Source organism: Corvus hawaiiensis, chromosome 7, assembly GCF_020740725.1.
Source record: "Corvus hawaiiensis isolate bCorHaw1 chromosome 7, bCorHaw1.pri.cur, whole genome shotgun sequence".
Classification (NCBI taxonomy): domain Eukaryota; kingdom Metazoa; phylum Chordata; class Aves; order Passeriformes; family Corvidae; genus Corvus; species Corvus hawaiiensis.
In genome coordinates this window covers 37,020,011-37,044,927 of record NC_063219.1, presented here as the reverse complement: position 1 = coordinate 37,044,927, position 24,917 = coordinate 37,020,011, and the positions used below count along the sequence as shown (strand labels likewise).

Below are 24,917 nucleotides of genomic sequence, written 5' to 3'. Positions count from 1 at the left end.
ACAGAGACATGCAGCTGTATGGTGAGGTGGCCACCACAGCACGACACAGTCATTGGGTGATTTTCCCTTTGGCTCAGACCCTGCTCATTGGTCCCGTGTCCATCAATTCCAGAGTATGGGGCTGGAATTGCAGTTACAGATGTGTAATTGAATATTGGAGGGTGCAGAGGCTCATTGTTAGACTGGGTACAACTCTTTTCCTTGAGATCTTCACCTTCCCAGCTTCCATTAGCTCTCCACCAAAACCCATCCAGAACTCCCAAATCCGTTCTCATTTGTTGGAATCAAGTCCAGCTACGTTGCTGGCTGTGTCTGCCATCCTATCCCCTTGCTCCTACTGCTCTTCTCTGTGGAAATCAGTTTGCTTTTCTCTTGGGAAAACACATGAAAAAATGATGGAAAGTAGACACAGGTCCGTTGTGGTGGAGAGCTGTCAGAGGTAGAAGAGGATGTTGCAAGCTCTTCCTGTTTCTAGTTGCTAATGTAAATCTTTTCCATTTTTGGTGAATGCAGCTCTTTCATGAGTGCCCAGTTCAAAAGAAGAGGAGCTGGTTGGGTTTTTTTAACCCCAAACTACGTACTAAAAGATCTTTTAAGCACCTCTGACAGGTGAGGTTTATGGTGCTTTGTTAGTGTCTGTTAGATCAGGAGACCCATTAGTATGCTAGTCCTGCTTTTTCAGGAACTTAATGACAGGTATGGCTGTACATTCCAAGACTTGCATCCCAAACACAAGTTTATAAGGTCTGTTGTCTGTTACAAAAATATCGTGTGCCCATATCCCTTGTTTAAAATGCTAAAATATTTTTAATACTTTATAAATATTTTGTGTTCATTAGGAGACCTTTGGCTGTTAAAGGAAGCTTTACTGAGTGGAGCTAAATTTGATATTCTCATGCCTTGTGGTGATGATAGCAATGCAGAAGCATAAAATATTGAGAGTAAAAAATACCTCATCTTAGTCTTGTGGGCTGTTCTGGACATAATTGTCCAAAAGAACAAAAAGGGAAATGAAGCACATTAGTAAAAACAGCATTGAAAAGTTTTTTGAACTCTTTTCTGATTGTTGTATTTGGTGGAGATGAAGCTGTAAGGAGAGGGATTCTGTGGGGTTTTATACTCCAATATCTCAGTATGACAGGAGGTGAACACTGTCCTTTTGCATTAAGTGTATTTCCAAACATTTGGCAACTCCTGAGAATATGTAAGAAAAGCTGTGCTCTTTTATGAACTCAAATAAGCTGTAAAATTAAATATTACTTTTACCAGTATCGTTATTTTCTTGGCAGAGTAAACCGGTTACTTCAGTCCAAGAGTAGCTGCTCTAAATGGAGGAATTCAGATTTATTCCCGCAAAGAGCAACAGATAGACTTTTCCTTGGGCAAATGGGAAGGAGCATCAACCTCTCTACATCAGCAGTGGGGAGAAGGAAGAAAGTGGTTGCAAAAAGGGGTTCTTTGCCAATTCTTAGTGAATGCAGTGCATATCTGTAGAGAAGCCCTCACTGGTAGAGCAACCTTTGGCTGCAGATTGAAAAATTGGAACTTGTGGAGGAAAAAGGGTTAAAAAGGATGAATATGTTTGCACCGTAATGGGAGAACTATTTCTGTAATAGTATCAAAGATAAACCAGTGTATTATGAACACTAAATGATAAAGGGTGATAATATGCCATTCTTGAGACTTCTTGGCTCTTACCTAACACATCAGAAAGTGATTGTTGAATTTTAAATAGCCATACAAATGGATGACATAGAAATTTAACTTTGCTTTGACCTTATTCTAATTCACAAGATGACTGCAAAATGACTTTGTTACATCTGAATGTATGCTGGATGCTAAATCACTCCAGAGTATAAAATCTTTGTTTTGGCATAATGTTGATGCATAAACATTTGTACCCCATACTAACCCTATAAACATCACAATCCATCAGTACAATTACAAAAAAGATTGTTTGTTTTCACACTTAAAGCAGACATGAAATAGAGTGTCCTTAACTTAATCACCACCTTGATTTACCACATTTGCATATATTTGCATATTAATTGGACTACAGATTAAAATTGGTTTTGTAATTTTAATTAAGTGTCCACAAAGGTAAATGATTAGAACTGTTTAAAATACATTCTGACATAAATAGCAGTAAAAGCTTTTGTGATGATGTTTTTGTGGAATTACATTCAGAAAGTGGCCTTTTTATGATAGTAATTTTAATCTTAAATAGAATTATACAGTCAAACAGAACTGTGGATTCATAATCATTTTTTCAAGATTCATTTAATATTTTGCTGATTTGCAGCACTTGATGAAAATGTACTGTAGGTTTAGTTGATTGCAAAATTGGGCCTGTAGAGCTGATAAACTGAGGGTTTAAACCCTCAGTCTTTATATTCGCCTTACACATTTCAAATGTATTATGTATCCATATGTAGACAAGGGCTGGGTTTTTTTTCAAGTTGAGAAATATAAAAGCTGTCAGTAATGGATGATCTATCATGTGAAGATGTAATCACCTCCATGGCCCATCTTCCTTCAGCAGAGATGGTGAAGCACAGGACGTTTCAAAGCCTTTTCCATAAATCACTGCAGGTAATAGAGGAATCATTCTTGGTTTTGTCAAGGGAGGATGAACCTTAGAGGTAAAGCTGTGCTGTGAGGATTGCTCTGCTGGAGTCAGGGGGTGTTGATACCTGACCAAGGATGTCAACTGGACCAAAATGTCAGACTAAACTTAATAAAACCAGAGTATTTGTGGTTAGAAGGGCACTAGGAACTGGGTTCTTAATGCACCTCTCAGCCTGCCTGTTCCTTTGGGGACCAATTCATGCTTCCTTCCAACGCTTAACAGAGCGCCAGTAAGGACAGGTTGTTAGCCTGGATTGCCAAGGTGAGTTTTGCCCTCCTAATGAATTGGTAAAAGGTTTTTTATTGTATTCCATAACTTTTCAGTTGGTGAGCAGCAGGCATTCATTAGGCATTGGACCATCTTTTAGTGATAAATAAAATATCCAGTTTATGTTTTACAGTGTTAGTTTACTGCTCGGCTTATAAGACAAAATAATAAAGTAGCTGTTGGTTTTGGTTTGGGAGCAGATTTGGTGAGTGCAGCTTTAGAAGAAACAATATTTAACTTTGAAGTTAGTAGAATTTAACAGTATAGAAGCTTTGCCTACTTTTAAGAAAATGTTGGTGAGAAGTCAGTAATGAATTCACATTAGGCTCTTTTCTAATTTTCTTCATAGTTTTGAGCTGTTTGTAAGATTTACGCTGTTCCTAATTTCACGTAGTTTATGTTCTGTGTTTGAACCCTGGCCATTTACTACCTTACTGTCTCCTCAGTGTACATTAGGGAGAAAGAAATTGAGAAACAGTATACTTGGGTCTCGTCATGCTTCACTGATTTGAAATAATTTTCCTGTTAATGGCGTATTTAATATTTCGTTTTCCTCCTATCCGTGGTAATGCTTTCAAGTGAGAGTAATAAAACTTTTGGAGCGTTCCTGTCTGGGAGAGGTGACATCGTTTTTTGTGTTGTATTTAAACTCCAGCCTAAGTAGGCAGAGTAAATTGCAAGTCAGATCCACTGGGCTAATAATATATCAGAAAACAGATTTGTTATCATGCTCTTACATAAAGTACAATTATTTCTCAATCTGATATTATTTAGTGTCTGTTAAATATTATTCCTTATGTGATTTTAGATTTCTGTGTATGTAGTGACTAATTTCAGTGTCAAACTGGTTTAGGTTCCTCATCTTAGGAGCATTGCAAAACTCATTTTAAAAGCCAGATCCAAAACTCAGTCAATGCATGAATTCCTTGTGTTAAGGCTCAAATTAGTATTAATTGAAGCTGTGGCCTGGGTGAGAACTGCTGGTAGATTAAATCTGTAAAAAGAGCTGTGATAATATTAGTTAAAAAAAAAAAAAAGCAAAAGAATAGAACAGTCATTGAATGAAGCATCAAGGAACAAACCTGCCAGACAAGTGCCATTGTGATTTTTCAAATGGGCATGTAAGCTCGATGTCTCGTTAGATTAAATTGTTATGGATGTCCATCCATCTGTGGAAAAGATGGTTATTTCTAGTTAGAGCATTGCCTTCCCTTTCTGATGCGTATCTCGCTAATACCAATCATCCCAGTGTCACCTGAGGATCAGAAAGCTGAAATGCACATCATCTGCAACTGTTTTGGGGACGTTGTTTGAAAGTTGAACCTCGTTTTCAATCCAGCTTCATTCCTACCATAATTGTATTATGGAAACTCAATCATCCCTGAATTCGGGGAGCCAGCTTTGAAGTGGCTGGTATCAAATTTTTTTTTTTGAGATCTGCTTAAATTTAAAAATAAATAAATAAAATTAAGGGCTTAAGCACTGTCGGTTTTTAATGAGACTTGAACTTCTAAGTGCTTAAGTCCATTTTGAAGCTGGAAATAAGGCTCTGAGGATACTTGGTTCTTTAGAGTTCGGTTTAGACACCTGATCCTACATCATCTTTCTTTGAGAAGAAAAGCGTTGGAAAATGTGTTTCTCTGAAGAGACTGGTTTTAAAAGTAGATCTATTCCTAAAAAAACCCAGACTGGTTACTTGCTTGAAAAATCATTTTTCTCTGCCTCTTCAACCCAGTAAAAACCAGATAGTTTGAAAACACCTATTTGAGGGCCAGCACACCTGTCTCATTCAGGAAGGAGCTGTTACTATGTTAAACTATTTCCTTCTCATTGCAGGCCAACAAATTTGGCTCATTATGTGTCTTCTCTCAGTTGTTTGAGACTACAATGCCCATTTGCCCCTCTCTTTTAAATCACTGTTCCAGCAGAAGGTTTTGCATTTTGGATGGGGGGTGTGTCCTATCCACAGTAGTAAGTTGGGAAATGTCATTAAAAGGATCACAGAAACATTTGGTTTGGAAAATCCTTCCAAGATCTTTGAGTCCAACCATTAACTGTGAGAAGATGAGGGCTACTTCAGTTTTCTTTCCACTCAAGAGCTGCATAACTTTGGGCAAAACTCTTCCCCTTCTTCACTTACCCTACGGTTGAAATGGGGCTAATAAGGCTTATAATTTGTATGCTTAGTATGCAAATTGGCAAAGTAAAGCATGCTTAAAAAATGGCCAAGGAACTTGGAAAGCTATTTTTCCTATTAAATCTGAAAAAGAAGAAAGTTGCAAAACGTGGTCATCTAATTGCATCTTCACCAAGCGTGTGGTCTAAGTGCAAATGTGGCTCCAGTGTATAATCCCTTCAGGAAGTCTTATTTTGCCCCAAGAGGAATGGGAGCACACTCAGCAGACTGCAGGAGGATGGGATGCTTGCAGCATTTCTTTGCAGCATAATTGCAGCCTCAATGAACCATGAATCCAGCCTAATTAACATAACTGGAACCACAGCAATCATGCTGCCATTCAATTTAGGTTTGGAACATTCCGGTGGAGTATCAAAATTCTGCTGTTTATTGTTGAGACGCTGTGGAGAAGTGTCCACTTGCTTTCTTGCTGCTGTCTTGGCGAGTTTTTATTATTTCAGGAGAACTAGGGAACTTCAGAAATGGAAGACCATTGGCTTGATGGTTCCATTACTGAATCTACAAGTAACTCTGTATTGCTTCCTGTATAAAGGTACTTAAACTATTTAGTATACTGTAAAACTCAGGATAAAAGTACCAAATTTCCAAGTTAGACATAGGTTCTGAATTGTTATGGATAGCTAATGGCAAATAATTCTGGGACTATTTTGAGTTAAGGACTACATTCCCAGAATATTAAAAATAGTATCTGTTTTCTTTGTAATCACTATACCTAAGAGAAACCTTTTATTAGGAAAAAAATATGGATTCTTGTACTGTGTTGCTCTGTAGAAAATGTGTTTTACTGTTGCTGTTGGTTGTGTTGCAGTAAAATCAGGAAGCCACAGAAGGAGATCAGGTACCACTGGTCTTGGCATTAGGGCAAAAGAACCACCTTTTTGGGCCAGAGAAGCCAAGGGACTGCTGAAAATAGCAGTAGGTGATAAATTGGGCCTGAAGATGGAGGGACAAGGAGGCTTCCTGCATCTCTCGGCCATCAGATGATGGTCCTTAGTGCTGGCACCGAAGCCACTTCTAACTGATGTCACAGCTTGGATGGGTCATTCAGCTTAGAAAAGCCTTATAAGATCATTGAGACCAAATGTGGTCTGGAAATTCCAGAAAAATACTCCAAGGTGGTTTTTTGTTTTGAGAATTCTTTGTCTTGTTTGAGTATTCTTTGATTTGTTGCATTTTCCTTGGATGTACCTTCAGCCCTTTCCACTGATTCAGAAAATTCTGTATTCTTCTTGACTCCCAGACACTGAATTTCCAATTTTTCATCTTTTTTTTTTTTCCTTGATGAAGTTAACTCAGGAAGTGAATTCTTAAACTTTTCACTCTTAAGTATCTGACTATAAATTTATCATTAGGGAATTCAAAGCCTTTTTTAGGGAAGTGGTGGCTTACTTATCTATTTTTTTGCAAGTTGTAACTTAAAATTAACAGTTAATTATAATGAGGTAGGCTATACCCTCTAATTTTGCATTAATCTGTTTTTAACCTTCTGTATATAACTCAGAGCAGTCTACAGACAACATGTATTATTATTATTATTATTGAATAAGAAAGTGAAGAAATCTGACTTTCCACAGTGATTCTTCATCACTCCATGCTCTGAACAAATCCCAGTGGCTGTGGGAGGCTCTGGAAAGTTTTCTGTCATAAATCTGTGTTTTAGGTGTTGGTTAGTCATTCCCAGGAGGCTTAGTACACGTTTTAACTGAGACTCTCCAGTTAAACATTTATTAAAGGCAGGGTCAATCAAAGGGCTGGCTGCAGTCGAGGAAGAGCTGAAGGAAGTGCAGAGAATAGCTCAAGTGGTTGGTTCCTGGAAGAACTGAGTCTGTGATTCATCCCTTTGGAAATGAAGGAGGAGAAAGCAGTGCCAGTTAAATATCACGAAGGGTTATGATAAACATCCAAACGATGGGGAGAGATCGCGGTCTTTCAGCATCTTTATTCCCTGCAGCTGTGATGTGTAAGCTCAGGAAGATGACGGAACATTGATACTTTCAGAGTTCAATAGTCATGCTTGTTACTGAAGGCAGTTACTGAGAATTGACAGAAGAAACTATTTTTGAGGGGAGTTTCCAAGTAGAGATCGTATTTCTAGTTTAGTGTGCAACAAACCCAGGGTATTTGAATGGTTGTCAGATCTGGGGGAAAGACAGAATAACTTCTCTGTGGTAAAATATTGCAAAGGAAATAATCAGTCTGCTTCAGAACCAGTATTTTTTATTGTTTGTAGGTGCAAATTCAAAAGTGACTCAGATCAAATGTGTCAGAAGTAATTTGAGTGTTTGGTATTTTAAATCTAATGGCACTGTTTCCACAAAAACTCCTGGACTCCTGGCTGCTTTTAAAACATTTATATATACTTTTCTGCCTTTTATACAAATTCATGAAATAAGGTCCTTGAAGACACTGAAAAATTTAAGCTGGTCATTCTTGCTGAAGTAAATTGATGAAAAAAATGTTAAGAAAATACATCTGTAGACAAATACAGCCCTTTCCTCTATGCTGTTTGAAGATGTGTTCAGGCTGTTTGAGTGCAAAATAATGGCAATTTTTCACCTCTGATGTCTGTCACTGTGTTATTACTGTGAGGTTATTTTTTTAATGAGTCGGTGCTAGGCACTGAAGCAGTAAATGAAGGAATATTTTAAGGAGAGGTAAATAAAAAAAAAAGCACCCAAAATTTTTCGTGAGGACTTTGTTCCTTGTGCCTCACAGAGGGAGCTTTAGTAGAGATGGCAAACCGGGAAAGCCATGGGTAAATGGGAAAAGAATGATTGAAAACTAAGGGCATGGTGATGACCAGACAGAAAAGGAAGCTGAAATTCTGTTGTTTTGGGGAATGTGACCTACTGCAGTGACTGGTGAGCCCCTTTCAGTAAAGAAATTTTCCTAAGTATCCAACCCAAACCTCCCTTGCCACATCTCCTCTCATCCTTTCACTTTTTACTTGGCAGCAGAGCCCGACCCCCACCTGGCTGCCCCCTCCTGTCAGGGAGTTGTGTAGAGGCAGAAGGTTCCCCCTGAGCCTCCTTTTCTCCAGGCTGAGCCTCCCCAGCCTCAGAAAAATGGGCTCTGAGACATGAGCCCCAAAGCCTCTGGCTCCAGTCTCTGCTCCAAGCAATTTTCTGAGCATCCAAAGGAGCACAAACCCTATTAAAAAAAACAACAACAAAACAGGACTTTGATTAATTTTAAGGTGATTGCCTCTTAAGAGACTCTGAAAATGGGTTTCCAATTAACAATCTAGTTTACATAAAAGGCACATATTGATGAACGCAGTCCATGACTTTTTGCTCAGTCCCATTATTCTCCTCTAATTCATATGCAGAAGCTAAGATTTCCAGTGATCTCACTGTCTACCAAAATCTGAGGGACTTAGAGGTTAATTTTTTTCTCATTTTCTGGTGACAGTTCCATCTTCCCTTTTCTTCACAAAGAACAGTAAAGGAAAAGGAGGAACTTGCTACCAGAAATCACCCAAAGGTACTGATGATCTATCAAGAATTAGCTGGATGCTCTTGTGAGAGCTGGAAATTCCCTAACACTTTTTTGGCATAAAATTCTTCTGAATATCTGACAGCCAGATGTTTTTCCCATTCATATTCCAAATTGTTTTCAATGCCAGATCTCACTGATTGACAAATTTGAGTCGCCCATCCTGCTATGAGCCCTTCTCCTGCAAAATGCAGAATGGTATTAGTACAAACAAGATTGTGAGAATCAAAGGTGATACAGCAGCATAATGAAAGGAAAGCAATGTTCTTTGTGCTTATTCATGTGAACACTGGTGGGACACCTCTTAGATTAATCATACAGCCTTCCTTAAATATATCTGATCATGAACCTTACCTTCAGTCAGAGCCAGTTATATTAGAAGAGCTGATTGCACTCAAATTGTGGAGAGGATTTTTTTTTCCCCCAGAAATTGCTTCTGTAAAAAAAAAAAGGCATATTTTAAGAATTCTGACTTCAGACAAATAATCCAAAATTGATGCTTGATTGAACTAAAGAACCAAACACACTTTATTGCTTGATCAAAATTGTAGTGAAAAATACTACCCTTCTGTTTGAAGGACCTCCTTAAAATATCCCAGTGGTTATTAGTGGTGACTTGAATCAGTTGGAGGTATAGATATATTTGGTATCAGAACAAAAAAGAAACAGTATTTTTAAGCCCCTGAGGTTTAAAGATCACACACTGTTGTTATATTTGATGTGGTACATCAAGCTGTCTGTCCAAACTTCTTCTAAAAGATGAAACTATCTCTTTCCAGTTTGTAGGCTTGCTATAGTATGAGTATATATTAAATTCGTCTATTAATTTATTAATTTGTATGATTTTAAGCCTTCTCTTCTTGGTAAAGCATTTTTTCCTAAATGCATTAACATGAATAAATACCTACATAGAGCTGAAGTTCTTGAGTCCACTTTGAGTGTCACAGTGGGTTGGGTTTTCTATTAGTGAAGGACCTCAGAACATGAAAGTCCAGCTCTGTGCAGGGGCTCAGATTAGATCTGAATGCAAGGAAAAGCAACAAAGGTCCACAGAATATCTGGAATCTGCAAATACTTCCTGTGCTTAACCTACACTTTCGTTGCGTGACTGTAAAGAACAGCAAATCTTTGTTCTTTCCCCTCTCAGTTCCCATTCAGTCAGTTCAGAGACACAGGAGAAAGGTTTTGGGGACCAGAGTCGTTATCAGCCTTCCTACAGTTTGCATCTGCTTCTGTCAACAGTGAGTACATCAAACCCAGGAGCTTACAGCCACTTTTAAACATCAAAAAAGTTTTGTAAAAACATATAAATATATATATATATATACACACACATATATAATTTATATAACATATAAATGAATATGAACAGAGATTATGAGTATGAAGTTACTTTATGCTTTTAAAGTTTAGCTCATATTTGAGTTAGTAAGAGCCAGAGCTCTGTTTTTGGATTCATAAGGGAATTACCTCTGCCTTAGGTAGAGAAAGAGCAAGAGTTTAGCTTGCTAAGATTCCAAAATGTTCAAGTGGGGTTATTAGACTTCTAGAAAGACACAGAATAATTTCCTGAGTTGGAAAGACCCACAAGGGTCATTGAAGTCCAACTCCTGGCCCTGCACAGGACAACCCCAAGTCAGTCAGGCTTATCCATTTATGAAAACCTACCAGGGCATTTCTTGGGTCTGTAATCCAGGAGGTTCCTCTAGTCAGCTTTATTTAATAGAAAGATAAGGAGATCTCAGAAAGGCCTTTCTTATCCTCTGTGCCTGCCAGGAAGGTGTTGGTGGATCTGTGCACGGGTGGGGCTGCTGACCATAGATTCAGTGATGCATATGTAGAGAAGGCTATAGGCCTACAATTACTCGGAGCTGGAAATGTGGAAAGAAAAAGAGTCCATTGCTTCTCAAAGCTCAGCTCATGTGATTTGAATCTGGAATAAGTTAATAGTAGACTAATCCTGTTCGTGGATCATCAGCTGCAGAGGTATTGTCAAAGAGCTTGTGTCCCTATTCACTGGAACACCTGTATGTAAAGCCACGTCGTAATTGTTCAGGCACGCTGAATCAGACTTCTCTGCCTCAAAACAAAATAGAAAATATAAATATATGGAATGTCCCAATCATCATACTTATTCTTTTCCTCATCTCAACAAGGTTGCTATTTTGGCAAACCCTTGTGAAAGCAATCCACTCTTTTCAGCTAAAAGCCATTCATATGGTGACAAACCACTGTTCTTCCCTTTATATCTGTATTCATTCATTTAAACTCCAAAGCTTTCCAGCTTACTTCTTGGATTTATAGCCAGCTGGCTGCTGCGTTTAACATGAACATGTTCTGACTGTGCATGACACGTTTTTATCTCATTTAGCCCGTAATTGTCGTGTTCACTCCAGGCCACAGCTCACCTGTGGGTATTTAGCATTGACTGTGCAAGTTCCCAAAGTCATTTCCACCTCCTCACCTCTGACAATTTGCTGTTATTAAGTAAAAAATAAAGCTCAACCCCAAAACAACCACCCAAAACCCCCTCCTTGGAACAGATTTGGATAAAATGAACATGTTCAAGATGGTGGGCCGTAGCTGAGCCAGCTCCTGCAGGATTAGTGCCCACTTTTTGGCATTTAAAATAAACTTTGGAATGACTTTTTAACACAAGCGCTTTAATAGCAAGTGAGGAGCGGGTGGTAAGGCAGGGAAGGACATATGCACTTCTTTTTTCCTTGATTGCTGATTTTCCCAAAGTTAATCTGATAAGTGATACCTGTGTATTAGCAGATTTCTACAGTCTTAGAAGTCAAAGTCAAAGAAATTCAGTGGAAATGAAATCCTGAAATAGCTGCCCTAAGTTACTGAATCATCAATGAGAAGCTTCCATTCAAAGCATGAATATTAAATTTTGTTAGCATACTTGAGCTTTGTAGGAAATACAATATGTTATTATTTTTTCTTTATGCAACACTGCTGGTTGCTAAAAGCAGCCATAGAACCATTAATTAATAGTAGTAGTCCTGGATAATGTCATAATAAGCAATACAACGTATTAAAGCACATTAATTCTTGCCAGCTATCAAGAGGAACTTTTAGATATTTGAAAGGCCCATTAGGTTTGTTTACATTCTGAGTGGAAGCTGGTATGCTTTGGCAGGGGCTGAAACACACTTTAGTACTTCACTCCAATGGTGTTGAATTTCCTGACTGTCGTGCACAGTCAGTAATATATTGTAACCACTTCAGGACAGAGGGTACAAGCCAGACCAGGGCATTCCCCAAAGCTAGGGTGTCTTTGCTGCCATAAAAATGAAAATAACTGAAATTATATGTAACAGAAGCAATTTTCCACAATGGAAAAGGTGGTCAAGGAATCAAACCCGTGCCTTCAGGTGTATTAACGTAACAGAGCAACAAAAATGTGCTGGGCTATAAATTGCACTAACAATCTGGAAAGGATTTTCCAACTGGAGTTAAGTGTTAATAGTGAAACCTGGGTGCTTTTTCCTTTGATCTCTCCTTGAGCTCATATAGAATAATAGGATCAAAATAAAATGCCATTTATATGAACACCTTGTTCTTTTGATCTCAGCACCAAAAATTCTGTCTGCAGCTACAGCCTAGCAAACAGTGCATCTGCTCCTTTTAGTTGGACCTTCTAGTTATCATAACTTTTAATAAGTGGTGTCACAGCCAATTTTCTGTGCAGTTCATGAACTTAGTCGTCATTTTTGCCCTAAGAATCTTTAACTACACTTTCAGAAGAATTTAGAATGAGGTATACAGGACCTGTTAACTACTAACTTCTGGTTGGTTGTGCATATGCACGTTGAATGTATGATTTAAACATCTGCATGCTGCAATGTTTCAAACTAAAAAGTTAGTTGTTCTAGGAGCACTTGGGCAAAACTGCTGAATTAGTGTTGGCTAGATGAGAGAGAATGTTTGAGGGGGAAGAACATCTGGGGTAATGGTGGTTTTCATAGGTGCTAGGTTCAGGATCCCTGCTTTCTCCATCAGAGAGGTGATGGGCCCTGTGATGTCTGGGTGGTAGCCAAGCTTTTCTCTTCATCACCCATGTCTGCAGGAAAGAGCACAGAAGTATTACACCTGGTAGTTATGGATCCCTTTAGTTTTATGTCGAAGTCAGAGGGTTCATGGATGAACATGAGCACCCTTCAGCTCTTTATTCCCCAGGGCTGATGGTCAGGAACGTTCCTTTGGAAGTCATTGTTGCGAGCACTTAAAGTAAAGGCATTTGCTCATGCTCTTTCAAATCTCTTAGTAAGATTCATTCTTCTCTTTGACTCCCCTGAAGCAGCTGAGCTGTTTATTCTGATGACTAATTGTGATCCCTGCTTTAGTTGTTGTAACCTCCAAGAGCAGAAGAGCTGGGCACGAAGCACTGTGCCAAATGAAAGCAAATAAACCCAAGTCCTGCAGTTCACCAGTGTCGTAACTGCTGCTGCGCAGGAAGAGGGATTAACAAGTGAAGAAACACTAGCTAGGAGAGATCCAGTGGCCAAGCAGAGTCTTGGGTGTCAAATGTCTCTCTCAAGCTTTGCATCCCTCTGTAACTTATATTTAGCTGCTAAAATGGAGTGATAGAAGCAGTCAGCTTGTGAGGAACACTGCTGGGAAAGTGTTCAGGCTCTTGCTGAAATGGCTGCACTTGAGCTTGTGGCACACAAGCTGTCCTCCAGCAAGTTTTTTTGCAGACTTAGTTGGCTCTCTGCACTCTGTCACAAGGCAGGAGTGTTCCAGAGAGCCATAACCATGGCTATAACCTATAACCCCCTTCTTATAAAGTAGTGCAGTGTAATTCATGGTGTGCAATAAAGATGCTGAGCTGGTTTGAGCAGCAGAAGCAGCAAGGATGTGTTTGTGCAGCACTGCACTAGGATTGAGGCATCCTGCTGGGATCAGGTCCCCATGCTAATGCAGCCACTCTGCCTCCAGTCCTTCCCTAAGCAGTACACAACTAATGTAGGGAAGTTTGCTGCTGTAGTTATCCTAAAAGGCAGTATCTGCCCAAATCTTAATTTTAGCAGGTTGTATGTCCCTGTTCATCTTCCACCAGTTCTCATTTCCTATCCCAGAATTCAGACCTACTTTTTTGCATCAATTAAAGGAAGGTTGTGGGACTCTTTGGCCAAGGAGTTCAAAAGCTGCAAAGATGGGTAGTTTTCCTCCCTACAATAGGAATGTGATTGCCCTAGTTCTGTGGTTAGCATTGAAACAAGTCAGCTCTGTCATGAAGTCAGTGGGGTACAAGTTAATACAAGGTAGTAAAGGAATAAAACAGCAAAGTCCGCAGTCTTTTATGACAAAACCAGTATGATCCTGCTGCAATATAAGGCCCTGCTGTGAATGGTATTTTCTGATGCTCGGATAAGTGCAATTTACATATACACAAAGTGTATGAATAAAGTTATAAAAGTATACTTGGTATTTTACTTTTTTTTTCCCCTTGAAAGTAATTTTCTATTGTTCAAACTTTCAGCTTTCACTGGTTTTGTTTCCAAAAACCCCAAAAGGAAAAGAAAATAACAAAAGTCCATAAAGGCAAAAGGGATATGTTCTCATTTCAGTTCACAGAATTTCCTGCCTTTAAACAATACAAATATATGCCCTTGGGTTTCCAGTGTGCTGGAAGGATACTGAATCCTTGAAACAGATCAAATTAAAAGCAAGTCCACTATAGCAACATCAAGTTGTAGCAGCATGTCCAATAGATCTCAACAAGAATTTGTTAAGGGGCTTTAACCACGTCGCCAAGCCTTACAAAATCCTAAACTGCTGAATCCATGAGTGAATAAACACTTAGAAACAGCAAGTTCTGGGCTGAATGGGGCACAAATAAAATCTGATGCTTAATTAATTGTTCCCTGTTCATTACAGGCCCCATTCAAAGCAGTTATATTAAATATAACTTTGAAATGTATTCACAAACAGAGCGGATGTGGGCAGTTGGTGTGCAGTTTTTAACATCACAGGTAGCTCACTGATGGGCCATCAGCATTTTACAGAATTTCCAGGGACTGGCTCCCCAGGAATTCTTCTGGCACCCAGATGCTGAAAGCCAGATGATCAGGGATCACAGATCAGCATCACAGTCATCCTGATTTATACCAGAAGAAGGGAGTCCATGGGTTTTGTGGGGTTTTTTCCCCCTGTAATGACACTGCTACTAGTAGTATTAATATTTTTAGACCTTTTTGAAAAAAAACTTGATCCTTTCAGAGCAAGACTGGAGACTTGTGGTGTTTGAACAATGCATGAGATTGTGACCTACTGTCAAAGCTGGGATTAAAACTTGGAATTTCCTCTACTCCGCACTGTGTAGTTGAGATACAAATGCTACACATTTAAACTTCAGTTATAGTGCAAAAGCAAAATGCACATGAATATAGTAAAACATTTTCAAATGGAGATCAAAGTCTCTGCATTAGCAGGTCCTGAGGGACAGAGCCAGTTGACTGGACCATCCAATTTGAATGCCCTGTGGCTGGGATGGTTCCACAACAGGCAAAAAGGCATTTTTCTTACTATTTTAATATTGTATTATTGACAAAGTGTGGTTTAAATTTTGGTGTGCATACAATCATTATTTTTAATTAGTTTCCCTAGCTTTTTTCAGTTAAACTTTCATGTGAAAGCAGGCTTCACTGCTTATTTATTTCTTGGGGTACCTGAGAAAACCTTAAATAGTTCAGGTGAAGTATGTGTTTTCCTGGGAAACACACAGAAGTTTGCATTTGCCCAGGCGAGTGAATTATCAAAACCAGATGTAAGCAAGTGGAACATTTTACATAAATTTATTAAAATCATTATTTACCTGTAAGTTATAAGAAGGGCTTAGTTGCACTAGTTTGCTGCCAATATGTACTGCCAATAATCTGCCAAAAAGCAGCTTGCTGGCAAAATCCCTGAAATGGTTTGCTTATGATTGCACAGAACGTTACAACCCCGAGTCAAATGAAAACCTACTATAAATGAACTCTTTGATGGTGGATTCGCTGGAATATGGTATTGATATATGGTGTACAGTTTATATGGATTATGTATACTGTGCAAGAAATATGGATATCTATTAAGGGTAACGTGATATGTAATCGGTTAGGACAGTTATTGTTTTCAGTGTTTGCTAGGAATAAGATCACAGGGTGACTGCTCAGTTCTGAAATACAGATTATTCCCGTGCTGCCCAAAGCACCAGCAGGCCATTTCTCCAATTAATATAGAAAGACTATTGAAAATGTAAAATATCTGACATCTATACAGAGTAATTTTAAAGGCAACTTTACTTCTAGGAACAATTTATACATTACATAAACTTATATTTTTCATCCAAGTATCATTTCAAGAATAGCAAGCCTAAATATTGGAGGCCATGGGGAAACATAATATTACGATAATGTTCTTTGGTGCGGTTTGGAAGGTTTTAGGAAACATTTGGAAGTATTTTTCTCATAAAGTCACTTAACTATTGAAGTGTTATGATAGCACTCCCTTCTGCATTGCGTATGTTGCAAAGCAGCCTGGTTAAAGGGGACATTCATCCTGTACATCCTGATTAGAAGTAGTTCCACAAAACAGGAAATTACATGTTATGGGATCCTGGCTTTAGTTTAATTAAAAGGAAAAAAAAGAAATTCAGGTGTGATATCAGTTTTCAAACACCCATTTCCAGTTGTGTTTAGCAAGAGGAGATGCTGTATTGTGTAGAACTCTTCGTGAAACTTGCATTCTCTAAATCAGCACTTGAGAACTGAGCTAGTTTTTTTCTGTTTAAGGAAACACTAGTGAACATGAACAATCCTTTAGAATCCTAAAGAGCCTTAAAAACCTTGCAATTCTCAGAAGCCTAACTTTTTTCCCCCATAGTGCAATTCATTCTTTTGAACTTCTGCAGAAGGAGAACTTAAGTCAACAATTTCTAAATTTCTGGCAGTTGTTATCAAGAGGACTCTTAGGGCTCCAAAAGTTACTTTGTGGCATCGGTGCAGCAGATCTATGTGGTCACAGTGTTTAATTATAGAGAAAATTAGGTTTTTTTCTGAACTATGAATTAATCCATGTATTCATATCTTGCACAAAAAACCACATAAGTTATTTTCACCTGCACTATAAAATATGTATTTTAGTTCATTACCATCTTTCTGAGGAGTTCTTAAATTACCATCATTCCATTTGTGGAGAATGATGGGCATAGAAATTATAACTGCACAGATTCTTGTATTTAGTGTGAAAGGATTTCAGGGAATTGAAGACGTGAAGTCAGAAATAATATATTTAGGGTCAAACTCAGTCTCATTTGATGTCAAAGAGAACTTTACCTTTCACTTTGCCTGTTTCACTGCAGGCTGGTGTTTTACATGGATTTTGGGGAATAATTTTTGATACACTGGCACAGGGTGCCCGGAGAAGCTGTGGCTACCCCATCCCTGGAAGTGTCCAAGGCCAGGCTGGAGCAGCCTGGTGTAGTGGAAGGTGTCTCTGCCAATGACAGGGAGTTGGAACTTTGCTTTGAGGTCCCTTCCAACCCACTCTGTGATTCTGTGAATGAGAGTTGAAGAACACTTTTGTTAAAATCCTGGTCCTCTAGGGTGTGGGCTTTACATTGCACCTGGAGCAGGGTTCTTCATGTTAGAAATTCAAATGTAATATTGAGGGGAAAGTTAAGAGGTCAGTTTGTGCATCCTCCTTAGATTGACCTACAGATATGACATCTTAGAGCATTAAAAATTAGGACTTTTGTTGAATTTGAGTTAAATAGATTGGAAAGAAGAGTGTAAATGTTAATTAGAAGTGGGCATTTTTAACAGTGTCAGTCTTCTCTCTTTACTATTGGGATCTTTCTTGCTTTCCTCATCTTCCTTCCCCACTCGAATGGACCAAATTGAGTCCAAGCCAGCTGCCCATGGTTGGTTTGGATCCACCCTCTCTTCTCCAGGACCACCTTTGGATCCTGCCTGCTAATCAGGCACCCACTGGAGTGTCAGGGTTTGTTGCATTCAGCTACTTTGTTACTCAACCAGCATTATTTTGGCTGTTTTGTCCCATACGCCAGACCTTGTGATATCCCTCCCTGGTTTAGGTGTTGTCTAAGTTACACCCCAATTCTTCTCTCTGGCCAGGAAGGAAGATGTACTGGTCAGCTTTAGCTCTCTCCCATGCTGTTGTTGTTTAATGTCTGCATGAGAGTTCTCCATTCTTGACCTTTGGTGAGAGTTAAAATTTGATTGGATGAGGCTCTTGAGCAACCTGTCCAGCTCAATGAGCCTTCCCATTGAGAGGAGCCCTTTTCCTCTGTCTTGGAAAGGGGAAGATCATGATCACACCTCAAATAATATTTCTTATTTCTACATCTTGCAGTTTGCAAGCAGGGAAATCAGTGTAAACCATACTTATGTACCCAGGAAAAGACACATTCTGCTGTGGGAAGACAAGCTGAGCTGCAGACCTTGGATTTTCTTTTGCGATGCCCTTCCCCGTGCTTAATCTTGGCTCTGTTCAGTTTTCTTTCTGTTCTCTCTCTTTGCTCCTAATCCTTGTCCATGCTTATAAGCCCCTAATATTTATATGGCATTATCTGTGTCAGAGATTACTGCTGACAAGTAATCTCTTCCCTCTTCTGAATGAAGAATTACAGCCATTGCTGAAGATCAGAAAGTGAAATTAGATCCCTGGAAGTATGTGACAACTTCAATAAACCCTAATATCAAATTCCCTGAATTTTGGGGATCTTCTTTCAAGCTTTTGGGTTTGAACTGTAGTACAGCTTCAGGACACTTGACCACACTCAGCAACTTTTTTTTTGCTGCAGGGCAAAATGTGACAGTAGTTGCAAAAAAAAAAAAAAAAAAAAAAAATTAGAGAAATTAACTATGACTGTTCTCCCCGTTTTGTAATTTCTTGCAATCTTTTGAGAAGTAGCTAAATATAAACAGCATCAGTACACTGTTGTCAGCTGTTTTGTAATATTGAAGATAAAAATATAAATGTATGATTTTATATATAAATAAGTCAAGTATATACTAATGGAGTTGCTGTCTGTTCCAGTTCGGCACCCAAAAATCTGCTTTTTTAAAATTTTATTTATTTATTTCTTAGAACAGAATCAGCAAAATTCTTGAGTTTTGAAAAAACAACTTTGGTATTTGTACAGTGCTTGGTCAGTAATATGTCTGCATGGCTTGGAACAACCTGGTCTAGTGGAAGGTGTCCCTGCCCATGGCAGGAGGATTGGAATGGGGGTAATCCTTAAAGTCCCTTCCAACCCAGACCATTCCACGATTCTATTATTTTTAAACTTTTTAATGGCAATATAAAAAAAAACCAAAACAAACTATTGTGCTTTCAGACCTCTAACTTTTCACCCAAATGTAGCTACATTTATAGAAGGGCCAGTTTTTAATAATTAATTTTTTTATTTATTTATTCCTTCCTTCTTTACAATCTCTTGAAGTAGTTGTGTAGTTTGGTCTAACCTAAACCAGCACTGCAGTTCATCTTTCTAATATGGTTTCTATTCATCAAGCAGTGACATCATGGCCCTTCCATCCTTTTTTTTGTTGTTGTTTTTAATAAAATGGTGCACAAAGTGACTGTTGGTGCCATGGAAAAGAAACCAATCCCCATAAATAACTTTTCATTAGGGCAAATAAATTGCTGTGAATAAACACGTGCGGTGGAACAGGGCAACATATTACAAAAAAGAAACGTGTGGGGGAAAAAACACGTCTGCTTCAAGGAAAAGTACATGGATTTGCTCAGAGCAGGGTTTCATGGCATAAATGAAAAGAAAATATATAATATATAGGTTGTGAGTTAAAAAAAAATCTGTTACTCGCAGTAGCAAATATGTAGCAAAGATTGAAACCCTGAATTTCAGAATATTGAATTTTTATTGCATATGAACTTAGTTTAATATTTAACCCATCTTTTTAACTAAACATCTAGACCCAGTATGCAAAAAGGGAAAGTTTTCAAGGCTTTGTAGAACCTTCATAAAGTTTTAAAATTGACTGTTCAATGTGTTGGAGAACCTCAAAAATCTGAATAAATAAAAGAAATTTGAAAACAAGTTGTGATACTAAATTTAGATATCTAAGTCCTCACTGTTTGTTCTGAACTTTCAGTGTTTAAATATGTATGAGTTATGCATAAAAGTAAAACATTTTCCATGTTTTTTTAAATATAAGGGACAGTACCTTGTGGAATCTGTTGAAAGTGTTAATATTTGTAAGCTTTGACGATAATTCTTTTTCTGGAAAGTTTCACATGTGCAAGAGTTCACTACAACAAGTTAGTAATAATAATAAAATGCTTCTCCCATATTTAAAATAAAATTTTGTAGCATTTTTCTTGCGTGACTGGTGTGTTTTGTAATTAAGATTGAGAAATATGGTGTGTCTTTCTCAAGAACTAATTCCCACTTCTCTGCTGTGGTAGCTCTCTAGGTGGTTTTATAGAATCATGGAGTAGTTTGGGTTGGAAAGGGCCTTAAAGATCATTTCATTCCACCTTCTGCCGAGGGCAGGGATGCCTTCCACTATCCCAGGTTGCTCCAAGCCACGTCCAACCTGGCCTTGGACACTTCCAGGGATGGGGCATCCACAGCTTCTCTGGGCACCCTGTGCCAGTGTTTCACCACCTTCCTCATAAAAAATATAAAATTTTATAACATTCTTTCTTATATCTGGTCTTTCAAGCCTGTGTCTGCTCCTGCTCCAGCCTTGTTTCTCCATAACAATCATGGTGATATAGAAGCTCTTGCTGTTTTAAATGACCGAGATCTGGGCAAGTACTGGATGGAGAGATACCTCTGGAAGGTGGCAGAAAAGAAGAATTAATGTGAGTCTGGAGCAGCAAAAATGTTCTGGAGAAAATGTAAACACAAAAAATGCACTAACTAGACATTGTCTTTTCCCAGCATGCTTCTGGGAAATGCACATGAACAGGTTTAGATGACTTTGTGTTGTTATTAGTTTATTTTCAGGTCATTTATTTAAGTGTCATAAAGAACATTAGCTGGTGGTTAGGGACTCCAATATCCATTATATCATTCCAATCATGTGGACAAGTTTATACTACACATGATTTACAACGGCCTTTCCACCGTAGAAATTGTTCTCTTCAGGTACAAGGTTTTATTCGTGGTTGTATTTAGCAAAATCCAAGTGGCTGAGCACAGAGACATCTTCCAATCAAAGTCCAAAAATTAATGCCTTTCCACGAACACCATGGATTGCAGCAGGAGCTGTTTATGGCTCTCTGCCTACATCTTTTATCATGTCTCCACTGTTGTTAGTAAAATATACAGAACTACTTTATGCCAAAACAATGGAAGTTAATGCAGATAACTTGTTCCAAAGTTAACTATCAAATAAATCTTTCTCTTTTTTTTTTTTAAACTGTTAAGTGAAATGGTGTTCTAAAACTTTTAAAAATTGTCAAGATGATGAATACTGTGTATGTAATACAAGTAAATACCATGGAATTGATTGCACACACATGTCTTAAATAAAAGATATTAAAGAGTATATTCCAGAGAGAAATCGGTGGAGTTTTATCTAATATTATTAGGAATTCTGCAATGACGGATCAGATTTATAAGGGTTGAAAACTAAGTAGGAAACCTGTTCAGAAACAGAAATGGTGCAGTGAGTGGATGGTTGGCCAGGAGATTGAAGACAGGCAGGGGGATACAGCCTGACTAGGTAGCCTGACCTCTCACACCTCAAGCAATTTGTCTTAACAGCAGTGATTTTTCAAAATACCTCAGTTAAATTTGGGTTGGTAAATCCGTCCTTTCAATGCAGTCACAACTTGGTGGTTTAGGGAAAATGCCTTAACCTGTTTCTCCTTCAGCTTTTCCCACATGTAAATATTTAAAAGTACATCCTGAGGGGGCTGTGTCTGTACTTCAGAGGATCCACCATCATCCAGTTTTACGTCTGTGACCAAGGCTGAGGGAATTGGGATTGTTCAGCCTGGAGAAGAGAAGGCTCCATGGAGACCTTAGAGCCCTTTCCATTCTCTAAAGGGGCTCCAGGAGATCTGGAGAGGGACTTTGGACAAGAGATGGAAGGACAGGACAAGGGGTAATGGCTTCAACTGGCAGAGGGCAAGGTTAGATTGGAAAGAAATTCTTCCCACACTGTGAGAGTGGTGAGGCCCTGGCACAGGGTGCCCAGAGCAGCTGTGGCTGCCCCTGGATCCCTGGAAGTGTCCAGGGCCAGGTTGGACGGGGCTTGGAGCAACCTGGGATGGTGGAAAGTGTCCCTGCCTATGGCAGGGGTCTTAGAACAAGATGGTTTTTAAGGTCCCTTCCAACTCAAACCATTCCATGATTCTATGATTCTGTGTATGGAATTCAGTCATACCAAATTCATACTTCTAAACTCAGAGAATCTGAGGCTGGCTAAGGCAGTGAGGTGGGAATGGTTTAATTCAGGCTCATTTGGGAACCTGGCATGTTTGTAACACAGGTAATGGATTTCTATGAGGATATTTAATGTGACTGAACTTTTTCTGGTTGTATCTCCAGAGCAGCTCCAAAATGTGGTGGTGAGTAATAGGAAAAAAGGCAGATCTCAAAGGTGATTTAGTCAGTGGCTTGAAAATGCAGCTTATTGTAGATAAAACAAAAATTATATGCCAAGGAACAGCAAGCCAAATCAAAGAATACACATTACATGGAGTAGTTACGCAGTGTACTGACTTGGGAAAGAAGATTTAGGGGTTTGAAGGAAAATCCTCAAAGCGATTAGTCAAGAGCACAACTGCAGTAAAGCTCACATAGTCTATGTGTATTTTTATTTCAGTAGTGATTTTGACCAAAAAGGGTCTGTTTACATTTAAAGGTGCTCCATTGCAGGGTGAGGTGAATGATTCTTATTTTTGGGAATATTTGTTTTGACAGAGAGGGAAGGGAGTGGTTTGTTCTCAGCCCAGAAAGGAGCTGTGATGGAGTAAAGCTCTGAAGAATTGTGGAGGAGGTTGATAAAGTGGAGCAAGTGTTGGCTTTAGTAAATGGTTTAACGAACAAGCTACAGTCTGTAAACATTTGGAAATTAAAAGGAAACGAAAAATTTAAATGTCTCCACTTATCTGGGAGAACCACAATCACACTGAAAGGCATGTGAGTAAATAATACATGGGTAAATTAACTTGAGGTACAGGCAGCTGTTTAGACTGAGGAACCTATAGTGGCCATGCTTGGAGCCCTACCCGTGTTAATTTAGGAGGGTCATGGTTGAATAAAGGAGCTTCACTCAAGTGTTTCCTGGGGCAGGTCCGTAGTTCTTAACTACTTTAATTCAAATAGTAAAACTGGACCTGCTTAAAATGTTAAATTCCATCTATTAAAAAATATGAGTTCTGTGGCTTCCATGTAGCTGTGCAAGTGCATCCTGCTGTTGGGAAGGGGTTTCTGCAGCATGGACATCAGGTGGAAGAGCCAGTGGTGTCTGATACTGTCTGTGGCACCTCAGCAAGGTCATGAGTAGCCCTGCCTGAGTTTCCCCATCTTAGTGTTCACTACTCATACCCATGAAAAACCACAGTGGTTTTATCCTGTGAGTGGATGTACGATTCAATCCTCTCTCCCAGGTCTGGGGTTTTCTTTGTAAATTGTAATTAATTGTTTTCAGTTGGTCGCTATAGAAATTGCAGAATTATTAAGGTTTGGAAAAGACTCCTGAGATCCTCAAATCCAGCCTTTGACCAATCACCACCTTGCCAACCAGACCATGGCCCAAAGTGCCACGTCCAGTCATTTACTGATCATCTTCAGGGATGGTGACTTTACCACCTCCTTGGGCAGTCCATTCTAACTCTTAACGATCCTTTCCATGAAGAAATTCTTCCTGATGTCCAACCTGAAACTCCCCTGGCACAGCTTGAGGCCATGTCCTCTTGTCTTGTTGCTGTTCCTTGGGAGAAGAGGCCAATCCCCACCCAGCTCCATCTTTCTTTCAGATAGTTGTAAAGAGCTACAAGGCCTCTACAACTGGGATACAGGATTGCTACCAATCTTAGAGGTAATCCTGGCAAAAATTCCAAGAATTTTCTGGCAGAGTTGCCCTCTTCCAGAGGTGTTTGCATTGTTTTATTTTAGCAGGCAAATAGTTTTATTCTCCCTGTTGATGCATGTGTCGTTAGGGAATGCATTGTTTTATATCACAGGTACCATATTCACTAAAATCTCTATAAAGTGTATCATTTCCTGAATCCATCTTGTTGTTTAGATGGATGTAAAACATCAACCATATTTTACCTCTAAAATGCTACTATTTAATTGGTTGTCAGGTGAAACTTTAATCCAGCATAAACACAATACAATTTTTTTTTGTTGTTCTTTTTCCTCACAGGTTCATGCCAGAGCATAAACTTGCCCATTTGGAAAAGGTAATTGGTGTTAAAAGGAATGGAGATTCTTATCAGTCAGAGGGGCTGCCTGGCCAGCAGGAGAGCAGAGCTGTAATGAAAACCAGTGATGCACATCCTGAGTCTGGACTTTGTGAGCCCCAGCCTGGACTCTGCACCACACAGCACGAGGGGCTGCCCTCCCCACCAGCAGCCCCAGCCCAGGCTGAAGCACCAGAAAGTACAAATCCCTATCAAGGGGAAGATAAGCAATGCCTGACTTTTAACCTCTCTAACATCTTGAGTGGACTGGACTATCAGCAAAGACCTCTGCACATTGCCTGGCCTCACAGGTGGTAAGTGAACAAACCCAAATGCTCTGCCTTCAAAAGATTTATGGGTTTGGGTTGATCCTTTTTCTGGGTCTTCTGTCCAGTATAAAATAATTTCCTAAACGCTGCACACACACGTGGAGGAAAGACCCATCACTAACATCTGATTATTGGGAATAATTTGTTGAATATGCACGTTCAGTAACGCTAACCAGACGTTTAAACAGCGATGTCAGTGATTCCTCTCTTTACTCCCAAGAAAAAGATATCCCTGCTACTGTAACACTGAGCATTATTCTGGTAACTCTCTTTTCCTATCAAGCAAACCACAGATGACAATTAATATCGAATGTTATTTGAATTATCTTAATTACTTTAATGCAAGTGATTAAGTGTCAAGATACATGGTAACACCGGACAGCTGATGTTAACCCACTGTCTGCAATTTAGAAACACCCTTTCACCATTACAGAAATAGAAAGCCTGTTTGAGTGTATTAACTGGGAAACAGTATTTTTCCAACTGCTAAACATAAATACCTGATCTCTGAATCTTCTCAGAGGGGACAAAAATCTACCATGCCACGTAATCGCTAAAAACATATAAACTTTAGCTTGACTCCTACATAAAT

The 24,917-nt window shown here is 39.0% G+C and overlaps 1 protein-coding gene across 18 annotated transcripts in view; it reads left to right on the top strand.

Annotated features, from left to right (window-relative positions):
• The window catches only part of GTDC1 (glycosyltransferase like domain containing 1), a 200,639-nt gene that overhangs the window by 112,430 nt on the left and 63,292 nt on the right, over positions 1 to 24,917 (top strand). For all 18 annotated transcript variants that reach the window (XR_007204642.1, XR_007204641.1, XR_007204643.1 and 15 more), the window contains one exon: positions 23,960 to 24,310. Coding sequence is in view for 15 of the 18 variants with exons in the window: in XM_048308682.1 (XP_048164639.1) it covers positions 23,960 to 24,310 (351 nt within the window). In the remaining 3 variants the exon portion in view is untranslated. The remainder of the gene's footprint in view (positions 1 to 23,959; positions 24,311 to 24,917) is intronic.